Source organism: Aquarana catesbeiana, linkage group LG03, assembly GCF_042186555.1.
Source record: "Aquarana catesbeiana isolate 2022-GZ linkage group LG03, ASM4218655v1, whole genome shotgun sequence".
NCBI classification, from domain to species: domain Eukaryota; kingdom Metazoa; phylum Chordata; class Amphibia; order Anura; family Ranidae; genus Aquarana; species Aquarana catesbeiana.
In genome coordinates, this window is record NC_133326.1 from 52,519,990 (window position 1) to 52,536,679 (window position 16,690).

The following is a 16,690-nucleotide window of genomic DNA, read 5'->3' on the forward strand; positions in this document are numbered from 1 at the left end:
AGGAGTCCAATCTTCACCCATCACGGCAAGCTTTGTCATAAAAGACCTTCAGAGACTGGGTCCCACTTAATCTGGGGTTCACTCCCCTGGACCTGTATAGCACCCTGCAGGAAAGCACCTTGGTCAGAACAAACACTGCACAGGGTTCCATTACACAGGGTCCAGCGCCATAAGGCTGCATTACAGGCAAAAACTCGAGGAATCATCTCTCTTTCCAATGAGGCACGGGTACCATCCATTTTGGCTGATAACTTTTTCGAATGGATCCGATTGAAGTCCATGATCATTAATAGAGCCGTCCAGACCTCCAAGTATGCTCCAAAAGCACGTCACTTCAGTGACCATCCACCTAACAGACACTGGCGGAAAAAACTGAGGTACGTCCTGTATAGGAGGGGTTGTATAGACGGGGACTTCTTGTTTGATTGATTTACCCAGTATAATATTTGGCTATAGCAGGAGGCAGTTTGTTGGTGAAGGGCTGGAGAGCAGTACAATACTGAGTGTCTGCAGGCAACAGTTAAGCATGGTGGAGGTTCTTTGCAAGTTTGGAGCGGCATTTCTGCAAATGGAGCTGGAGATTTGGTTAGGATCAATGATGTCCTTAAAGTGGTTGTAAACCCTTCAAACCATATTTACCTACAGGTAAGCCTGTAGGTACTGGAAATATCTCCTAAACCTGCACGGTTTAGGAGATATTTGCCATATATGCTTGCGCCGACGTCATCAGCGCATGCGCACTGAACAAAGGGCACGATCATGCTCTTTCTTCAGCAGCATGCCGTGACTGTCGGCTCCCACATGCAAGCAACTCCGGCCAGTCAGAGCCGGAGACCACGGCCGCCCCGTAAGGAAGAGGGGTGAAGATGGACGCGGCCTTCAACCGGAACATTGCGGGCTTAGTTTGCAGGTAATTGGCACATAATGGGCTAGTATGAGATGCTTACTAGCCCATTACACTTTTACTTTGCAGGGAACAAAAGAGGAAGTAAAACCAATCAGGGATTACTTCCTCTTTAATGCTGAGAAATACAGGCAGACACTTATCCATCATGCCATACCATCAGGGAGGCGTGCGACTGGCCTCAAATGTATTCTGCAGCAGGGCAACAACCCCAGACATACAGCCAATGTAATTAAGAACTATCTTTAGTGTAAAGAAGTACAAAGAATTCTAGGAGTGATGGTTTGGCCCTCACAAAGCCCTGATCTCAACATCATAGTGTCTGGGATTACATGAAGAGAGAAGGATTTGAGGCAGCCTACATCAACAGAAGATCTGTGCTTAGCTCTCCAAGACGTTTGGAACAATCTACCTGCCAAGATCCTTTAAAAACTGCGTGCAAGTGTACCTAGGAGTGATGCTGTTTTGAAGGCAAAGGTGGTCACACCAAATACTTACTGTATATACTCAAGTATAAGCCGAGTTTTTCAGCACATTTTTTTGTGCTGAAAGTACCCCCCTCGGCTTATACTCAAGTCAAGCACTTTTCTGCAGCAGAAAATGACGACATTTTCCGAACTGACTTTGGGGCCCCGTATCTCGGGGCCACTTGGTGCTAGGAACCCCAAATTTGTAATGCAAACCTAGTGAAACTAGCACTACATATCCAAAGCTGGAATTCCTAGCATCAAGTGGCCTTGACATACGGGGCCCCAAAGTTGGTTCGGAAAATGTCATTCTCGTCTGCAGAAAAGTGCTTGACATTTTCCGAACCGATTTTGGGGCCCAGTATCTCGGGGCCCCTTGATGCTAGGAACCTCAATGTTGGTGTGCAAACCCAGTGAAACTAGCACTACAACATATCCAAAGCTGGGGTTCCTAGCACCCAGGGCTTTTTTTCAGCAGGAGCTAGGGGGAACTCAGTTCCCCCACCTCTGGCTCAGGTCTTCTGCTCCCTGCTCACAACTCACACAGCTTCTGCGTTTACAAGTGATAGCTTATCCCCCAGTAGCTCCCACAGGTTAGATCTCCTGCACAGATCCCAGAGTGCCGAGAGGGACAAGGAGATACAGAACAGGTGCACCCTAGGTGGTCTCCATTTTTTCCCTGGTGACCAGTTGTTCATCCTCCTACTGCATGATCTCCCTTACAAGTGACTGTAGTATAGTATGCTGGGAGGTACTACAGCCAGATAGGTGCTTCAGCTTAATATTGCAACAAAGGTAAGACATATGGTGGAGCTTTTAAGGAGGCGGGGAGATGAGGGCAGTGGAGGGAGGGGTTGTATGCAGAGGGAAGAGCTACTATTTGATGCCATTTGGCAGGTATGTGTGTGTGGCGGGCATGGTCGAGCTCCTGCACCTTTTCTCTGAGGAAAAAAAGCCCTGCTAGCACCAAGTGGCCCGAGATACAGGGCCCCAAATTCGGTTCAGAAAATGTCATTCTCTGCTGCAGAAAAGTGCTTGATATTTTCCAAACCGACTTTGGGGCCACTTGGTGCTAGGAACCCCAGCTTTGGATATGTTGTAGTGCTATTTCCACTGGGTTTCCACAGCAAAAAAGTGGCCCTGAGATACGGGGCCCCAAAGTCGGTCAACTGTGTCCATCTGCAGCAATGTCATTTCAGGACCCTTTGGGTCCAGAGACCCCAAATTTTGGCTGCAGCTAGGGGGCATCTAGGAACCCTTAACTACCAAGTTTGAAGTTCGGGGGACCTATGGCTGCAAATGGGCACAGTGAGGCTGCAAATGGGCACTGTTGACCCTCTTTTCCACTTACAGTAGCTGTGCATTTCTCACCCTAGGCTTATACTCGGGTCAATAAGTTTTCCCAGTTTTTTGTGGTAAAATTAGGTGCCTCGTCTTATATTCGGGTCAACTTATACTCGAGTATATACAGTATTTGACTTTTTCTGTTCATTTACTTTCCATTGTGTTAATTGATAAAAAATAAACTATTAAACACTTCTATTTCTGAAAACATTCTTCATTTACAGCATTTTTTCGCACAGTACTGTGCAAGAGTGTGTGTGTGATATATATATATATTTATTATATTTCACACACATGACATTAGGACCACAGACAGGTAAAGTAAATAACTGATTATTTCATGACAATCCTATATAAAAGTGGGTGGGATATTTTAAGCAGCATCTTCACAATTCTTCATGTAAGTGAAAAGAATTAAGTATGTGTGTATCCTGTTTTCCTGCACAGTGATGCACAAGTGTTTTGTGTGTCCCCATTCATGTACACAGCCGCTGCCCCCAATTTGACATCTGTGCAGATTTGTGTCCCCAAAAGGCAGAGACAGTATGGGGGAGATTTACTAAAACTGGAGAGTGCAAAATTTGGTGCAGTTCTGCAAAGAAACCAATCAGCTTCCAGGTTTTGTCATCAAAGCTTAAATGAACAAGCTGTTTGGCCACCATGCACTGCTGCACTATATTTTGAGTGCACCAGTTTTAGTAAATTTCCCCCATTGAGTTCAGGGACATGCACGCACAGATGTCAAATTGGAAGCAGCCACTGTGTCCATGCAGCTGCTACATCAAATAAAATGTTGTAAAAATGTACAAATCACATTTTGAATCCTTCATGTATTAAAAAGATGACTACACACAAACAAGAACTACCATCTTTCAAGACTGGTCCCATAAAACCTACAAAAGACACTTAAAAGTTTTCACGGAAAAAAAGTCACTTTATTAAATATTTGACAAGGTCTACCGTGAATACAAAAATGACAGGTTACTTCAGTCATGTTAAAGCACCTCGTTCAGCGATAAACTCAGTGACAGGTATTTGCAATAGCTGACTTAATCAATTGTAGATCAGCATGCAGATAAAGCTAAAAGGTAAAAAAAGGGGCCTGAATTTTGTGCAGGTTGGGGATTGAGTGGTGTATATTTATAATATGTACATGTGGCAGAAAGTTTTACGCTACTGTATTTTTTTTTGACAAAAAGGAAACGGCTGGGAACAATGCAGAGCGAGGAAAACAAAATGACTGCATCTGGGCAAACAAAACCATTTAGGCAAATGTTTTTTTTTTTCACGTTCTGAATGATAGATCTTCAGGTCATTGTCTTCTGCCTTTAGTCACGCAGCCATCCACAGATGCTATTTTGGCTCGTCTTTTTTCTCCGTAGCCTTTTTCTGTTTTTCCTGCATTATCTGAGCATCTCTAGAATAAGTAGAAGAGGATCAAAATATTATTTATTTATTTTTTAAAAAGCACCACTGTGCCCCCCCCCCCCCCCCCATATGCACAGAGGCAAATACATACAGTAGGTTATAGCAAGAGCAATAATTCTAGATCTAGACTCCCTTTGTAACTAAACTGATGACCTGTAAAAAAAATGTAACTGCATACCAAGTTAGGTATCTATTAACTTGGCATAGCATCATCTGTTATATAAATAAAAAAAAAAGAAGGATAGAATCTCTTTCTCTCTCTCAACTTCCCTTTCCTGAACAATGCACCGGCGATTCAGCCACATTCCAAAAGAGCATAAAATGTGTTCCCATTTTCACCAACAGGTTTTACACAGAACTCAAATTCATTTTTTTTGTCTTCTAAAGATGAATGCCAGGCACAGCTATTTTTGGATAGTTACAATTAGCTGGCTTTGAACAATGTACCTATGCATGTTCCATACCTGTGGGATCCCCACAGAAGCTGGAAATCATTGTAGTAGGTATTGCTACACCAGTGACTGCTGCTGGCTTCTGGGTCCTATGCCAAGTAGGTAGGTGGCTCACTCATCACAGGTGCCATTTAAAGAAAACTTTGCATTCACTCAATAGAAAGGGCTCTCTGATTGGATAAGGTGGAGATTGTGACGCCACTGTGAAGCCTCTGCACCTCGTTCAATCAGAGATTACTTCATTCATTGAGAAAAATGAAAAGCATTCTCTGAACGTCGCCTGGCTTTAAAGTTAATATATTTTGTGCTGTGTAGTAGCAGAAACCGATCATCATTCAAATACCTCTGCTTTCGTGCAGCAGCTGATAATCCATCATCAGACTTCTTCGCCTTATCCTGAGTTTTCTTCAGATTCTTTGCTCGAGCAAGCTCACGCTGGTTTCCACCTGCACAATAACAAAACACATTTACAAACTGCTTAAAAATTTCTAGCACTGAGTGATGTTCTGTTAAATTCTTTTATGGACAAACAAGCTATTAAAATAAAGGACAAAGTCCACAAAAAGGAACTCATGAAGTTGCTGGCTATAGTTTAACTGCTTTACCCCCCCCGGGCCAATTCTGACATTTCTGTCATACATAGAAAAATCACCTAGAACCACCAACCCTAGTGACGCCACTGCCAGAGGCTATCACAGCGATCGGGTGACCGGGACTTATGGGTCCTGATAATTCATACAGGACCCAGGGACCCCGCAGAGACCTCGCCCTCCCAGCACAAAGTATGATACGCATATATATGCGGCCCCACGGAAAAAAAAAAAAGCCCAGTCCAGTAAGGCCATATATGCATAACGTGAAGGGGTTAAACATTATCTACAGTACATATCAAGAAATCTCTGTGCACAAGGTTGAAACGCAATATTGGATGCCCGCGATCTTCTGGCCCTCATACAGCACTGCATTGGAAACAGGCCTGATTCTGTGAGGGACGTCACTGCATGGGATCAGGAATACTTCCTGAGATCACTGAGGTCTGTGAACACAGTTTGCTGTGCCATCCAGAAATACAAGGTAAAGCTCTATCTTGCAAAGAAGCCGCCATATCTGAACATGATCCATGAACACCGCCTTCTTCTCTGGGCCAAAGCTCATAAAACGGAAAACTGTTCTGTGATCAGACAAATTGAAATGGGACAATCTTTTTGAAACCCGCCTTCCTCCGGACTGAAGAGGAGAGGGACCATCCGGGCTTCTTATCAGAACTCAGTTCAAAAGCCTCTCTGATACTATTGGGGGGGTAATGAGGTTTTGATCTTATATTTTTTTTTTCTTTTCTTCCAGCCTGGACCATAAGTGAGGTCAGGAGGTCGCTCCGGTCCTCCAGGGCCATAGAGAAAATCAAAGAGTGTTAACTCTTTGTTGGCCTATGGGAGCAGCCAGCCGCACCGCCCGATCGTTCCTCAGATGAAGCGGCAGTAATGGTAAAGCCTGAGAAGTAAGGGTAAGTGGTGGGGGAGGGCGTCCCCTCCCGCCGCCTTGGAAACCGGTCAGGTGGCTCATGAGCGGCTCGAACCGGTTTAATGAGAAAGCTTGTCTGCTGAAAAAAAACAGTACAGGGGTTATATTTTCAGCCATAATCCCAGGAAAGCACAATATTTATTACATTATATTTATCTTGTTCGGGGAGTTCTAAGAAATTTTCTAGCAAAAAAAAAAAAATACAGATTGTTACATGTAAACAAAAAGTGCCAGAAAAGAGGGGCGGTGTTCTGTAGTCCTGACTCACTTCCTGTCCTAGGGTGACACCTCTGCTCCCCCATACACACAGTAAAGGGGGTGTTGTCACCCTTGGACAGGAAGTGTGTCACTGGCAGGATTACCTGAGGGGTGTGCGGTCTCCATGGTAACCCCCGGTGTGTACACAGCACACATCCCGCTCTGCTCCATCCCTGCCCTCCGCTCCTGGGACCCCCCACACTCCTCTGACGTGGCACCACACAGGCCTCAGGCCTAGACGGCGCCCCTCAGTCTACCTCCTTCTCCACCCCTCGGTGTTTCCCCGTTCTCCCCTCACCCTCCCCGCTTCCCCCGCCTCCCTCTCCTCACACACTTACGAGTCATGGCACAGCTCTCCCGTCGCTCGCCCTCCGCTCCGACAACAACTTCCTCCTCTGTGCGGTAGCTCGCCGTCGACTGACACCTGATTGGTCGCTGAATATCACGTGGCGACGGCCTCACCTAGCTCAGTGTATTTTCCCTAGCCACGCCCTACACAAGCGGCTCGGGCCGTGTTGGGTATGCCTTTAGCAGCCAATAGAATGTACAGGCCGCCTCCTTAATGGGGGGCGTGGTTATGACGAGGGTCTTGCCGCTGCTCCGTCAGATTCGGCGACCCCTCAGAATGTGGGACGGAAGTGACGTTTCGTCACCGCCATCTTTGCTACACCCTGCACTCCTCCATAGTAAGGATACACGGAGAAAGGGGGCAAGCGGTCATCTTGTTACACCCACCGGACTCGGAGTTTTGCACTTTACACTTATTTCTAACAGTAAACTGAGTTTATATAGTGGAATACAGTGCTTGGAACTCCGTCTGGCTGTTTAGATGTTGAATTTTAAAAGCAGCGGCAAGCCTGCTGATCTCACAGGTTTGCTAATCTGACATAAGTTGGCTGCTTCAAAAATTCAACATCTAAACATTCAGATGGAGTTCTAAGTACTGTATTTCACTATATAACCTCAGTTTACTGTTATAAATAAGTGTAAAAAGCAAAACTCCGGCGGGTGTAACAAGATGTCCGCTTGCCCCCTTCAAAGTGTGTCATTGCTGTGGACGGGTGTAGTAAGATGGTGACGGGTCGCCGAATCTGACGGAACACCTGCGTAAACAGAGAGGAATTGCGGGACGTGGGTGTCGTCACGTGGGCTGCTAGTGGAACGAGACAGGACGCATGTGCGCGTTGTCATAACGATCGCTATTCACTGCACGTGAATTTTGTGGCTCTGGATAGTGAAGGTTAACCAAATCATATCAGATAATTAGAAATAAAAATATGTATAATATAAATGTTAATACATATATTATACAGTATATTTATCTAGATATATATTAAAAATACAATAATATGAATTATATAAATATCTATATAGATATATATATCTATATGTATAAAAATAAAATAAATAAAAGCTTAGAGGTATTCTCATTAAAAAAAAAAAAAAAAATCACAGCAATTTGCCACGTAAGAGTGAATGTACATTTGTACTGTGTGAATGGAGCAAAAAACAAGAACGGATGTTATTTGGCTATTTCCTATGCTGGTCAAATGTTTTTCATTGCTTTAAAATGGAAAATACCACATTTGGTCACTAGATGGTGCTGAGCAATATAGGAATTCCCTATGATACTTAGCGCCATATACTGGCCGAATGTGGTATATCAGGAGGTCAGCAGGAAGAGATGACAGGAGGAAAGGAGCAACAGAATACAGTGATGATAGATTTCCTAGGACGGGTGAGTAGGGTCAGAGGAGAAAAAGTGCTCTTGCCTCTTTAAAGTGGAGTTCCACCCACTTTTGAGAGATGGTCTTAAATGAAAGACCACCTCTCCACCCCTCGTTTTTGGCTAGTAAAAACATTTTTTTTTTCTTCTAACTTACCTTTTTATGAAGTACAGCCTGTACTTCCGATCCATCCGGTCCGTGGCGCAGGACGTCATATCCTCTTCTTCCGCGAGCCCCCCCCCCCGCTGTCTTCTGGGACCTGTGTGTCCCCCAGAAGACAGTGGGGGGGGGGGGATCGCCGGAGAAGAGGATATGACGTCCTGCTTCACGGACCGGATGGCGCATGCGCAGTAGGAAACGGGCAGTGAAGCCGCAAGGCTCCACTGCCGGTTTCCCTTAATTAGAATGGCGGCGCCTGCACCTGATCCGAGGGACGGATCGGCCTCGGGGGGCCGACATCGCGGGCTTCCTGGACAGGTGAGTGTCCTTATTAAAAGTCCGCAGCTACAGTGTTTGTAGCTGCTGACCTTTAAAAAATTTGCGGGTGGAACACAGCTTTACCAGTTACATTGTTCCTAGCTGTGTGAACTCCAGAACACCACACCTATGCCAAGGAGGAGGGAGGGATTTTGTAGTCTTTACTCCCTCCCTGTCCTAGGGTGACAACGCTGCTCCTGTATACTCACAGTAAAGTAAGCGTTGCCACCCTAGGACAGGGAACAGGATCACCAGGTAATAATATGTAGACATATGCGGTTCGTTTAGTTCCAAATTAATATCCAGACAAATTTTTCGTTATTCGGAAAATTCCTGATTGGCTGGGTGAATATTCACTCGCTGTTGTAACACACCTGGGTGGACACTCCGTTCACATTCTCTGCGCCCCAAGCCCACCCTATTTTGAAGCCTATTAGAGCCTCAAGCTCTAATCAGGTCCTTCAAAAAACACCCCCCCCCATTGGAATCCATGCATCCTGCACCCTGAAAGGGGCCAGACGCATGGATAGGGGGCGGCGCCCGTATGCCCTTAATGGATGAGCCGTCCCTGATTGTGGGGTTGATTTACTAAAATTGGAGAGTGCAAAATCTGGTGCAGCTCTGCATAGAACCCAGCTTCCTGTTTTAATAATTGAACAAGCTGAAGTTAGAAGCTGATTGGCTACCATGCACAGCTGCAGGGCCAGGGATGGACTGGCCATCGGGCAGGGCCGTCTTTAATGTTGATTGGACCCTGGGCAAAACTTTTCTTGGGCCCCCCCCATGCAGTTTCGCTCTCCACCTGCTCTGAGACATACAATAAATAGCAGCTGGACTCAAAATCAGTTTACAGAATCAGATCAGGCAGCTGTTGTGATTGGTTGCCAGAGGTTACAGTGTATCATTACCGCTCACTAACTGGTTGCTAGAGGTTACAGCACACATTACGGCTCACTGATTAGTTGCTAGAGGTTACAGCACATGATTTCTGCTTGTTGGTTTGCTGCTAGAGATTACTGTGAATATTACCTTAGGGGGGCATGATATACATATTAATGCCGCCGGCCACCGCAATTTACATATGAATGCTGCCACTATTTACATATGAATGCCGGTAATTTACATGTAAACACAGGGTCTGCAGGTAAGTCATCTGTACACAACAAAAGGGCAGAGCTGGGCAGCATTAGTAGCAGCACTTCACACTGAGATATTGGGACACAGCACAGGACTAAAACCTCAAGGGACAGCTGCCCCTTTTGCCCTGCCTTAAAAACGTCCCTGCCAATGGGACTACCGGGAGTTTCCCGGTGGGCCGATGGCTCAGTGTGGGCCGGTTTCAGCTGCATCTGCAGTGCGCGGCAATCTACCCGTCAACCGCCAACAGCTGGCGCCTGACGGGTAGATCGAGATTTAGCCAGCATGCAGAGTAGCGCAGGAAGCATCTGTACTAGTAAGTTCTCTCTCTCATGTCATCACGCTGCTCCTAGGCGGCCCTGCTCTCTTCTCGTCTATCCCAGATGATCTTACAAGCCAATGGGGATAGATGAGAAGAGAGGAGGGGCCGCTGCATGCTGGCTAGTAAGATCCCATAATGTGCCATGTGCCCCATAATGTGCCCTGATGATGTGCCCCCTGATGTGCCCTGATGATGTGCCCCATAATGTGCCCCATCATGTGCCCTGATGTGCCCCGTGCCCTGATGTGCCATGTGGCCTGATGTGCCCCGTGCCATGATGTGCTATGTGCCCCATCATGTGCCATAATGTGCCCTGATGTGCCCCGTGCCCCGTGCCCTGATGTGCCATGTGCCCTGATGTACCATGTGGCCTGATGTGCCCCGTGCCCTGATGTGCCCCGTGCCCTGATGTGCTATGTGCCCCATGCCCTAATGTGCCATGTGGCCTGATGTGCCTTGTGCCCTGATGTGCTATGTGCCCTGATTTGCCCCGATGTGCCCCATAATGTGCCCCATCATGTGCCATGTGCCACATCATGTGCCCTGATGTGCCATGTGCCATAATGTGCCCCGTGTCCTGATGTGCCATGTGCCCTGATGTAATATGTGACCGGTGCCCTGATGTACCATGTGGCCTGATGTGCTCCATGCCCTGATGTGCTATGTCCCTGAATGTGCCCCTTGCCCTGATGTGCTATGTGCCCTGGTGTGCCCCATGATGTGCCATGGGCCCCATCATGTGCCCTGATGTGCCATAATGTGTCCTGATGTGCCCCAAGCCCTGATGTGCCCCATGCCCTGATGTGCTATGTGCCCCGTGCCCTATTGTGCCATGTGGCCTGATGTGCCCCGTGCCCTGAGGTGCCATGTGGCCTGATGTGCCCCATGCCCTGATGTGCTATGTGCCCTGATGTGCCATGTGCCCTGATGTGCTCCGATGTGCTATGTGCCCTGATGTGCTCCGTGCCCTGATATGCTGTGCCCCGATGTACTATGCCCTGATGTGCCCCGTGACCTGATGTGCCTTGTGCCCCGATGGCCTATGCCCTGATGTGCCCCAATGTGCTGTGCCCCGATGTCCTGTGCCCTGATGTCCTGTGCCCCAGTGTGCTGTGCCTCAATGTCGTGTGCCCTGATGTCCTGTACCCTGATATGCTGTGTCCTGATGTGCTATACCGTGATGTGCTGTGCCCTGTACCCTGATGTGATGTACCCTGATGTACTGTGCCCTGATGTGCCCCTGATGTGTTGTGCCCTGTACCCTGATGTGTTGTGCCCTGTACCCTGATGTGCTGTGCCCTGATGTACTGTGACCTGTGCCCTGATGTCCTGTACCCTGATGTGCTATACCCTGATGTCCTGTACCCTGATGTGTAGTGCACTCTACCCTGATGTGTTGTGCCCTGATGTGCCCTGTACACCGATGTGCTGGGCTCTGTACCCTGATGTACTGTACCCTGATGTGTTGTGCCCTGATGTGCCCTGTATGCTGATGTGCTGAGCTCTGTACCCTGATGTGCTGGGCTCTGTACCCTGATGTGGCCTGGTGTGTTGCGCCCTGATGTGCACTGTACCCTGATGTGTTGTGCCCTGGGCCGGTCTGGATGAAGTCCAGGGCCACATTTTTGTCCCAGTCCAGCCCTGCACAGCTGCACCAGATTTTGCACTCCAGTTTTAGTAAATCCACCCCTATATCTCTTGTTAAAACAAGGTATTTCCTATACTTCTCAGTTCTATCTAGTGGCCATCATGCAGTATTTTACTACTCCTCATAACAAAATATGTCTTCCTCCATGTACAATGTATAAATATATATATAATAAATATATATTATATAACACCCAGGAGGCAGTTTGTGAAATGTCACACATGCACAGACATGAATTTAGGAAGAAAAAATAAAAAAAGTAATAAAAAAAAGGTAAAGTTCAGCTTTGACATGAACCCCCCTCCACTAACTGGGGTCCTTTAACTGGGTCTTAAGTCATACAGGCTTCCTACTTACATAACCAGTGTGATTGGCTGTCACATAATGGGTAGTCCTCCCTGCCAGTTCCCGATCACAACTAGAGACCAGGAGCTGTCTGTGACACACAGCACGGAAACGTTAGCCGCCATAGACACATATGTGTGGTGTGGCACTGTTTGGGCCCACCCTCAATACTGCTGCACATACTGTATGTGTTACATGGTTGGCAAGAGGTTAAATGCTCACGTAAATAAATGCTCACTTTTTCAGATGCTCATATGAGTGTCCTTTCCTCATTTCCAGCTAATGGCAGGCCACTTGGCTCCGTTCCCTACCCACACATGCACAGTCCATTCTCTTTCCCTCTCACAGAACTGTAAGCTACAAGAGACGGTCTGTATAAACCAGAGAGAAGAAAACAAGAACAGTAATGGAGATGTAGACCAGTGGCGGCTGGTGTTTTTTTTTTGGGGGGGGGGGGACGGAAAACAACCACACACCCCCAGACGGCCAGCGGCACTATTACCCCCCCCCCACCAGCTCTCTTGGCACTTACCCCATCTAGATGGCGGGTGGCGGGCGGTGGGAAGCGGGTTGCAGTCAGCGGCTCCTGTGTCCTCTCCTCCAGCACAGCAGCTTCCGCCGTGCATCTCCTCTCTCCTCCTCCTAGGCGCTAGGCATCCAATAGGACCACCTCTCCTTTCAGCAAATCGGGTGACGAGTCTCAAGACCCGCTTCCTGATTGGCCAGAAGGTGGATTAGTGTGAGAATAGCGAATATTTATTCGCTAGTCTCATACAACTGGGTGGGCACGGAGTGCAGTGCTCTGCGCCCCAAGCACACCCTTTTTTGAAGCCTATTAGAGCCTCAGGCTCTAATCACATGCTTAACCCCCCCCCCCCCCCCCATTGGAATCCATGGTCCAGCACCCTGTATGTAGATTTTTAGTATTTTCTAAGACAGCTAATCAAGGAGTCTGATTAGCCACAGAAGAAATGCAAACTTTGTTCACATTTGTTTTTATTTCAGACATGCTTTCTGTATTATGTTAATAGAACTGGGAAAGTATTTTTTGACTGGTAAATATGCAATACAGTAGCTGTATTTCATTTGTATATCATGTAGTCATCTATGTAACCACAAGATGGAGCTCTAGTCTGCTTTTTTGTATTTTCAGCTTTCCTGAAAGTCAATGGATGGCATCTCAATCTGAGCTTTAAAGCAGTGTTCCACCGATGAATGGAACTTCCGCTTTAAGGGAAGGTGACCCCCTGACATGCCACTTTTGGCATGTCATTTTTTTTGGGGGGGGGGGGGAGATATCCTCTTTTTAGAGGCACCCAGCTCTCATTTCCTCCCGGGGCTCCACGGCGCTGGAAGGAAGTTCACCTCTCCCTCCCTGCAATCTTCTGGGTCACGTCACAGGTCCCAGAAGATTGCCCGGCCATTCACAGCGTGCAGCGCAGGGTGTGCCCAGCTGTGAAGCCACAGCTGGGCACCCACAGTTACAATGGCACTGCAGAGAGGTGGGGGAGAGGAGCGGGGCTTCATTCGCCCGCATCATTGGACCGTAGGACAGGTAAGCATCTGATTATTAAAAGTCAGCAGCGACACTTTTTGTAGCTGCTTACTTTTAAATGGGTGGAACTCGGCTTTATTCAACAAATCCAACCTCTAGGCAGGAGGATTCTGCTATGCTGTCTCTTTAGCTAACCCATAGTGCTGTGGGAATTGTAGCAGTAAGGGCCCATTTAAATAGTGCTGAACATGGCATTACCACGGGCATGTTAACAGGTGATAATTTGTGCATTAATATGCATTGTGGTAAAGTACCCCATTTGTTTTGAATGGGCTGCCTATGCACCATAACATATATTTTAACTTCTTCACCTCCGGAAAGTTTACCCCCCACCTTCCTGACCAGGCCATTTTTTGCAATATGGCAACTGACATTTTTCGCTGTACCCAAACAAAATTGATGTCCTTTTTTTTCTCCACAAATAGAGCTTTCTTTTGGTGATATTTTTTTACCTCTGTGTTTTTTTTATTTTTTGCGATATAAACAAAAAAAGACCGATGATTTTGAAAAAAAAAACAATATTTTTTACTTTCTACTATAAAACATATCCAATAAAAAAAACTAAAAAAAAAAACATATTTCTTCATAAATTTAGGCCAATATGTATTTTGCTACATATTTTTGGTTAAAAAAAAATATATATTGATTGGTTTGCGCAAGCGTTATAACGTCTACAAACTATGAGATATTTATAGGAACCTCCTACTTGTACTGTTTTTTTTTTATAGAAATACCCCTTACATTGTTAGTATGTACAACATTCTCCCCCCTTGTATTGGTAGTCTATATAGAAGTGACCCCTTACATTGGTAGTCAGTGGAAAACATCCTCCTTTTTTATTGGTGGTCTATGTAGAAATTACCCTTTACACTGGTAGTCAGTGTAACCCCCCCCCCCCCTCCCCGTATTGGTAATCTGTGTAGAAGTAACCTATTATATTGGTAGTTAGTGGGCAATTCCTCCCATATATTGGTGATATGTAAAAGAGGTGACACTTTACATTGGCAGTTAGTGCAAAATGTCCTCCTTGTATTGGTAGTCTGGGTAGAAATGACCCCTTACATTGGTAGTCAGTGGAAAATTTACTCTTAGATTCAGTGGTGGCTGGTGCTCAATATTTTTTTGGGGGGGGGGGGGGGCAAACCCACAACACCCTCCCCCCTATGCGGGAGACGAACGGGAAGGCGGCGAACCTAGGACTCCCTGGCCAATCGGATCTCAGGACCTGCTTCCTGATTGGCCGGGAGGACAGTCAGGATGACAATAGCGAATATTAATTTTCTATTGTCACACAACTGGGCGGGCTCAGGGCGCAGTGCTCTGTGCCCCGAGCCCACCCTTTTTAGAAGGCCATTAGAGCCTCCAGCTTTAATCCAAGTGAAATCCAAGTGTCCGGCACCCTGCATGTAAATCAGGGGCCGGGCGCATGGATTAGGGGTCGCGCAGCAGTGTAGAAATCACAATGGGAGTCAGTGGAAAATGTCCTCCTTATACTGGCAGTCAGTGTAGACAGGAGGTCATTTCACTATTGTACTCTGCCCTAGCAGCCTCAGGAAGAACCCTAGCCCTCCATGGATGGAACCCAGGTGGAGAAAGGTTGTATTAAAGTGAATGAGTGGCACTGGCAACACACAGATCTCATTCTAAGAAAATAACTTTGCGGTTGTGTTAATAGCAATGCTTGCATGTAAAGTTCATTGAAAATAATACAGAGAAAGTATTGAGAAAGTTTGCTTTTATTTTCATATGCAATTGTTCAGTTTAAATGCTGCACAGCATAAAACAAAATATATCACAGTATGTACAAAGGATATAAGATCTGCTTTAAAGTACATGTGTACTGTCCTAGCATAGTATATACTAAAGCTGGCCATACATATAAATTTGTCTCTTATTTAGCCCAGCGAGCCGAACAAGAGAAATCCATGGATGGATGAATCTTCCACTGCCGCCTATTGTATTCTGACAATTGGCACCTGCGGCTGTCAGAATACCTGAACGGTAACTGCAGCCGATTGGATGCAGTCACTGTTTGGCCGACTTTTTTTTCCACTCAGCTCCTTCATTTTCTCATTTAAAGTTTGTTGATCTGGGTGGTTGGAATTCAGATGACTCTCCGAAATTTTACAAAATTTGAGCTGTGTACGGCCAGCTTAACTCTAGCATGGCATAGCAGGAACCATAAAGTGTGGCATTGTGCCTTTAATCTCAAAGCTCACTGACTGCCACCCCAACCACACACAATACTGACAATACTCAGACCTGGCAATAGGTGTGGAAAGGAATTAAGGGTATACTTATTCACTTTATAGTTGTAAGTTTGCGTTTTCTTGGGTGTGGTGCACTTTAAGGTGCAAGCTGTCGTAATAAAGTTATGATGTAGCAGCTAATGGTGCTTGCTGTACAATGCTAGCCTTAGCTTGTGTTTTTTTCATGGTAATACTTTTTTTTTTTTTTGCTCCTTTGCTTAGGCAATGCAGAACAAAGCAACAGGTCTACTTAACGGTTGCTCTGCCCATATGCACATACCCTATATTAGGTGAAATGTTCCTCTGTCCATGCTCCCCCAGCCCCACCACACTGGAAGGTAATAGAACTAAGGGGCTGTCACAGGCTCTCATCAGCTATGCCCTCCCTTTCCGCCCAGCTCCTCCATTCATAGAAGCCATACTACAGGAATGGAAAGTGATATATTAATGGAGGGGGAGGACCTTTTAACCGCTTGCCGACCAGTGCACAATGATAAACGTTGGCACAATGGCACGGCTGCGCAAATACGTCCCCTTTAAGAAGCGGCATTGTGGGCGCGCGGCCGCTGCGTGCTCCGTGACCTCGCCCGCGGGACCCATGGACTCGATGTCCGCCGGTGTCCCGCGATCGTGTCACGGAGCGGCAGAACGGGGAGATGCCTATGTAAACATTTCCCCGTTCTGTCTAGTGACATGACAGAGATCTACTGCTCCCTGTCATCGGGAGCAGTGATCTCTGTCCTAGGTAGCCCATCCCTCCCACAGTTAGAATCACTCCCTACGGAACACTTAACCCCTTGACCGCCCCCTAGAGTTTAACCCCTTCCCTGCCACTGTCATTTATACAGTAATCAAT

At 46.6% G+C, this 16,690-nt stretch overlaps 1 protein-coding gene across 1 annotated transcript; it reads right to left on the minus strand.

The window, feature by feature from the left end:
- Nucleotides 1-3,628: 3,628 nt before the first annotated feature.
- On the minus strand, nucleotides 3,629-6,849 carry SERF2 (small EDRK-rich factor 2). The gene is made up of 3 exons (XM_073618526.1): nucleotides 6,713-6,849; nucleotides 4,939-5,041; nucleotides 3,629-4,132 (listed from the first exon to the last, which is right to left on the minus strand). The coding sequence occupies exons 1-3, from the start codon at nucleotides 6,717-6,719 to the stop codon at nucleotides 4,069-4,071; spliced, it is 174 nt and encodes a 57-aa protein (XP_073474627.1). The 5' UTR covers nucleotides 6,720-6,849; the 3' UTR covers nucleotides 3,629-4,068.
- Nucleotides 6,850-16,690: the final 9,841 nt, after the last annotated feature.

Bases quoted from the DNA above. Each gene is read 5' to 3' on its own strand.
- SERF2 (XM_073618526.1), bottom strand. The intron at 4,133-4,938 runs GTATTTGAATGA...TACTTATTCTAG, and splicing joins GCTGCTGCACGAAAGCAGAG to AGATGCTCAGATAATGCAGG.